Raw genomic sequence first — 6,077 nt, 5'->3', positions numbered from 1 at the left:
TTATAAATATAAGCACATATAATATTTATATAAATCATACTTATATACTTTATTATATACCATATATATTATATATACAAGTATGAACATACTTTAAAAAGTAAATGATATACATACAGTTGTGTAACCTGATTTTTGTTCACTTAATAATATGTAGTGAACACAAAGGAGATTTTATAAGCCCAAAGGGCAGTATGAAAAGATAACCTTTGAGATAAACAGGAAGCCACAGAAGATATATGAGTATAAAGTGAGCGGTTAAGCTCTGGGTTTTGATAAATATTATAAAAGTAAATAAATCTTAGATGTCCTGCCAGTTTAGGTAATTATTAGCTCTCTATCAGCAAGGCCACAGTCATAGACTCACAGGATGTTGATACTTGAAGGAGCCTTCGAGCTGATCTAATTCAACCCCCTTCCCTTAGGTATTGAGAAACTCTAAGCCCTGGGACATGAACTAAGTTGTCTAAAGAGACATGACTGGTGAGCCACAGAGCTGGAGTGAGTATGGAGTGCCCTGACTCCCAGTCCAGTGCTCTCGCCACTACACCACACACATATGCTCTTCCACCACGGGCACTGACACGCAGAATGGAACAGAGAAGATGAGGCCCCGAGCTCAGTGGTTCTCCAGGTGTATAATACCAATGGAAGTGTGTGTGTGTGTGTGTGTGTGTGTGTGTGTGTGTGTGTGTGTGTGTTAAGAGGCCACCAAGTGTCCCCAGGCAGGTGACTAGGGAGACATAGAACACAGCAGCTGAGACTGGTTGGCTGTGATATCAGGCCACTGAGAACCAAACTGTGGTTCCCTTATTGATCTTGTTGTATGACTTTGGGCAATTTACTTAAACCTTCTTGCTTCAATTTCTCCAGCTGTAAAAAGGGTAGCAGGACCTAATTCAACAGATTGCAGTGAGAATTAAGAGATCATGAGCACAAGGGGCTGATCAAGGTGTTTGACATATAGAAAGAGCTCAATGAATGTAAGCCGTCATGATTATTGATGCTCTGGCATGAAGCTCAATGTTCTTGTAAACTTTAAAAAAGAGCTTAAGGGCACATCACAGCCTATCCTTGGCTGAAGGCATCTGTGGGGACAGAGGACTTAGAAAGAAGCCCAGTTCTGGAGCTCTGTGAGTCCCCCACTGTGAGGGCTGTAGCTAAGAGAGACCATTATACAAAGGAAGACATGTGGCTTGGAGTGGAGCTGTAGGCAGCTGGGGACTCAGGGACTGTCTAGTGTTCTTATTGGAAATCACCCCAGGATGTAGCTGGGAGTCCATCTTCACACTCCCTGAGCTAGTCAATTATTGGGCAAATCAAGGGTCCATAAAAATTTATTCTGCATTTTTCAATCTATTTAAAACATAATCAACTGTTTAAAGCTAAAAGAATAGCAAGTTATTATGAGGTTTATAACAAATGTAGAACTAAATTCATTACAACACAAAGTAGCAAAAAGATTGGAAAGAGGGACAAGTAAATATATAATTAGAAATTCTTCCAGTTACACATAATAGTAATAGTACTATTTGAAGGTAGTGATAAGTTAAAGATGGATATTTTAAACCTCAGTACGACCATTAACTACAACAAAATAAGTATAACCAATAAGTCAACAGTGGGCAAAACATGGAACTATAGAAAATACTCAATTTGTCCAAAAAAGGCAGGAAAAGAGAAAAAAAAGATTTAAAAGCAGAGGGGACAAATAGAACACAAACAGAAAAATACTGAATTTAACCTTAATCATATTAATAATTACATTAAAGGTAATGTAAAAGACAGGGATGGTCAGATTGAATAAGGAAAGCAAGACCCTACTAAATGCTGTGTACAAAAAAACAGCTCCAAATATACACAGATAGGTTAAAAGTAAAATAAAAAGATATAACATGCAAACAATCAAAAGATACATAGAGTAACAAGGAAATCAAGCCAGTCAATCTTAAAGGAAATCAACCCTGAATATTCATTGGAAGGACTAATGCCAAAGCTGAAGCTCCAATACTTTGGCCACCTGATGCGAAGAGCTGACTCATTGGAAAAGATCCTGATGCTGGGAAAGACTGATGGCAAGAGGAGAAGAGGGCAAGAGAAGATGAAACGATTGAATGGCATCACCAATGCAATGTACATGAACTTCTGCAAACTCTGGGAGATGGTAAGGGACAGGGAGGCCTGGCGTGCTGCAGTCCATGGGGTCACGAAGAGTCGAACATGCCTTGGCGACTGAACCACAGGGTAGCAGTATGAGGCAACCTAGACAACAGAACAAGGACGAGAACAACAGACAAAGGGGAACATTACATAACAATAAAGCGGTCAATTGATCAAGAGGATGTTCTGTGCTGTATTAAGTTGCTTCAGTTGAGTCTGACTCTGTGGGACCCTATGGACCATAGCCTGCCAGGCTCCTCTGTCCACAGGATTCTCCAGGCAAGAATACTGGAGTGGGTTGCCATACCCTTCTCCAGGGGATCTTCCCAAGCCAGGGATCGAACCCGGATCTCTTATGTCTCCTGCATTGGCAGGCAGGTTCTTTAGCACTAGTGCCACCTGGTAAGCCCACAATCAAGAGGATACACTAATCTAAACATTACTGCACTGAAAAGAATTTCAGAATACATGAAGCGGAAACTGGTGGAACTCAAAGGAGAGACAGGCAAATTCCAATTGAGGGTGAAAGCATTAATACTCCTTTCTCAATAACTGACAGAAGAGTAGACAGGAAGTCACTAAGGATACAGAAGACTTGAACAACATTAGCAATCAACTTGACCTATTTGACAGTTCATAACACTCCACCCCAAAAGAGAGAAATACACATTTGTTTTTCCAAATGCCATGAAACATTCACCAAGACAAACTGTATTTGGGGACCACAAAATCAAAGTGTCAACAAACTTGAGGAATTGAAATCACATGAAGTATGTTTCCTGACTACCATAAAATTAAACTAGAAATCAATAACTTCATGATATCTAGAAAATCTCCCAAATTTTTAAAATAAATAGATCAAAATGGAAATTACAAGATAAATTAAAACATATTTTGAACTGAATGAAAATGAAAACACAACATATCAAAATGTATAGGATGCTTAGAGGGAAATTCATATCTTTAAAGGTTTATTTTAAAAAAAGAAGAAAGTATAAAATCAATTATTGATTTTCACCTTAAGAAACTAGAAAGAGTAAATTGAATGCAAAATAAACAGGAAGAGGGAAAAATAAAGATAAGAGTAGAAATCAATGAAGTAGAAAATGGACAAATAGTACAGAAAAATCAATGAAACTGAAAGGCTAGTTCTTTAAAAATATAAATAAAATTGTAAATTTCTAACAAGGCTGATCAGGAAAAAGCAAGAAAAGACAAAAACTACTAATATCAGGAATGAGGGAGGGAACACTATTATATATTGTAAAATCTTAAAGTGATAATAAGGAAATATTATTAGCAACTTTATGCTACATAGTTCAGCACTTTTGATGAAAATAAACAAATTATTTGAAAGACACAAACCACCAAAATTCATTCAAGAAGAAACAAATAAGTGGAATAGCTTTATATCTACTAAAGAAAAGGAATTTATAGCTGAAAAGCTTGACAGAGAAAACCTCAGGCCCCAGTGACTTCACTGATAAGTTCTACCAAACATTTAAGGAATGTCAATTCTATATAATCTCTTTCAGAAATCAGAAGAGCAAAAAACTCGTTCCCATTCTTTTAATGAGGGCAGAATTATTCTGATATCAAAATCAGACAAATACATGACAAGAAGAAACTAGAGACAATATCCCCCATAAACATTAACACAAATACTTTAAATACTAGGAAATTAAACCCAGCAATATATAAGAAAGATAATACATCATGATAAAGTGAGGCTTATCCCAGGAATGCAAGGTTTGATTAACACTCAAATTAATCCATGTAATGAACTTCCCTCATAGCTCAGTCAGTAAAGAATCTGCCTGCAATACAGGAGACCTGGGTTTGATTCCTGGATTGGGAAGATCCCCTGGAGAAGGAAATGGCAATCCACTCCAGGATTCTTGCCTGGAAAATCCCATGGACAGAGGAGCCTGGTGGGCTACAGTCCATGGACTCACAAGAGTTGGACACGACTGAGCAACTAAAGCACCACCACCAATGAAATTAAGAAAGGAACTTGATTTACAATGGTTTGAAAAAATCTTAGGAATACATTTAACAACAGAAGTGCAAGACTTGTACACTGAAAACTACAAAACATTGTTGAAATAAATTAAATAAAACCTAAAGAAATGAAAAGATACCAGTGTTCATGGATCAGAAGACCTACCATTGTTAAGGAACTTACCAAACAAATCTACAGATTTAACACAAGTCCTACCAGGATCTGGCAACCCACTCCAGTATTCTTGCCTGGAGAATCCCATGGACAGAGGAGCCTGGTGGGCTACAGTTCATGGGGTTGCAAAGAGTCAGACACGACTGAGCGACTTCACTTTCACTTTTCACTTTCTTTACCAAAATCCCAGCTGATCCTGTGGCAGAAATCGACAAACTGGGGGAGGACTTTTCCGGCTGGGCTGCCCGGCAGCAGGCAGGACGGGGACGCAGATGCTCGCCAGCCCAGCCAACACTCCGCAAGAATGGAAATCCCTCCGACCCACTAGAGCTGCATCAACTACCAGCAGGGGACCCCGCACAAGGTGTTTCTGGTGCAGACGGTCACACAAGCCAGCCTGGAGGATATTCCAGGAAGAGGACATAAGTATCGTCTTAAATTTTCTGTGGAAGAAATTATCCAAAAAGAAGTTACAGTGAACTGCACAGCTGAAGTACTGTACCCTCCAATGGGACAAGATACTGCACCAGAAGTCAACTTCACATTTGAAGGAGAAATTGGAAAAAACCCAGATGAAGAAGATAACACATTTTATCAAAGACTCAAGTCCATGAAGGAACCACTAGAAGCACAAAATATTCCAGACAGTTTTGGAAATGTACCTCCAGAAATGAAGCCAGTTCGACATTTAGCCTGGGTTGCCAGTGGTTATATAATATGGCAAAATTCTACTGAAAATACATGGTATAAAATGGCAAAAATTCAAACTGTCAAGCAAGTGCAAAGAAATGATGACTTCATCGAGTTAGACTACACTATTCTCCTTCATGACAATGCATCTCAGGAGATTATTCCTTGGCAAATGCAAGTTCTCTGGCATCCACAATATGGTACTAAAGTAAAACATAATAGCCGTCTGCCAAAGGAAGCACAATTGGAATAAACAAGGACCATAACACTGGATAAAGTGTAAACACGCTTGTTAATGATGACCTGTATACTAGTCTTCACTGATATCTAGCTTAAGGGGTTAGACAAATCCCAAAAGTGTCATTATGTATAAATGGCCTGATTACAGTACAGAACTATGTAGCTTCCATAATAAAGCGCATCACAGTGTCAAAGTGTCTTATCAACAGTAACAGTGCCATGTATACCCCTAATAAAAGCTTTTAATTAAAAAAAAAAAAAAAAAAAAAGAAATCAACAAACTGATACTAAAATCCCAGTGAAAATTCAAGGAACCCAAAATAGACAAAACAGTGTTGTGAATGAATAATAGGGAATTCCCTGGTGGTCCAGTGGTTAGGACTCTGCATTTTCATTGCCTAGAGCCTGAGTTCAATCCCTGGTCAGAAAACTAAGATCCCTCAAGCCACATGAAGAAGAATGAAGAATTGAAGGACTTCCTGATTTTCAGACTTACTTCAATGCTGCAATAATCACGATAGTGTGGTACTGGTATAAGGATAGACATGTAGATCAATGGATTACATAAAAAACTCTGAAAATGCAATAATAAAACAGCTTATTTGAAGAAAATTTTCAACAGATACTTTATCAAAAAAGATATATGAATGGCCAATAAGCACGAGACAATTCTCAAAATCATAAGTGTGAAAATGCAAATTTAAAAAACCCAGTGACGTACCTCTACATGCGCTAGAATGGCTAACCTTAAAAAAAAACAAACTGACAAAGCCGGTATGAGCTAGGATACAGAGAAACTGGAACTCTCATT

General features: G+C 38.2%; 1 protein-coding gene across 1 annotated transcript; it reads left to right on the top strand.

The window, feature by feature from the left end:
* The first annotated feature begins 2,131 nt into the window (after positions 1-2,131).
* On the top strand, positions 2,132-5,485 carry LOC133069898 (latexin-like). Its single transcript, XM_061161343.1, has 2 exons — positions 2,132-2,164; positions 4,665-5,485. Exons 1-2 carry the CDS (start codon positions 2,132-2,134, stop codon positions 5,277-5,279), a joined length of 648 nt encoding a protein of 215 aa, XP_061017326.1. The 3' UTR covers positions 5,280-5,485.
* Positions 5,486-6,077: the final 592 nt, after the last annotated feature.

This window comes from Dama dama, chromosome 15, assembly GCF_033118175.1.
Source record: "Dama dama isolate Ldn47 chromosome 15, ASM3311817v1, whole genome shotgun sequence".
NCBI classification, from domain to species: Eukaryota; Metazoa; Chordata; class Mammalia; order Artiodactyla; family Cervidae; genus Dama; species Dama dama.
The sequence above is the reverse complement of the archived record's forward strand: the minus strand, read 5'-3'. Positions and strand labels throughout refer to the sequence as shown.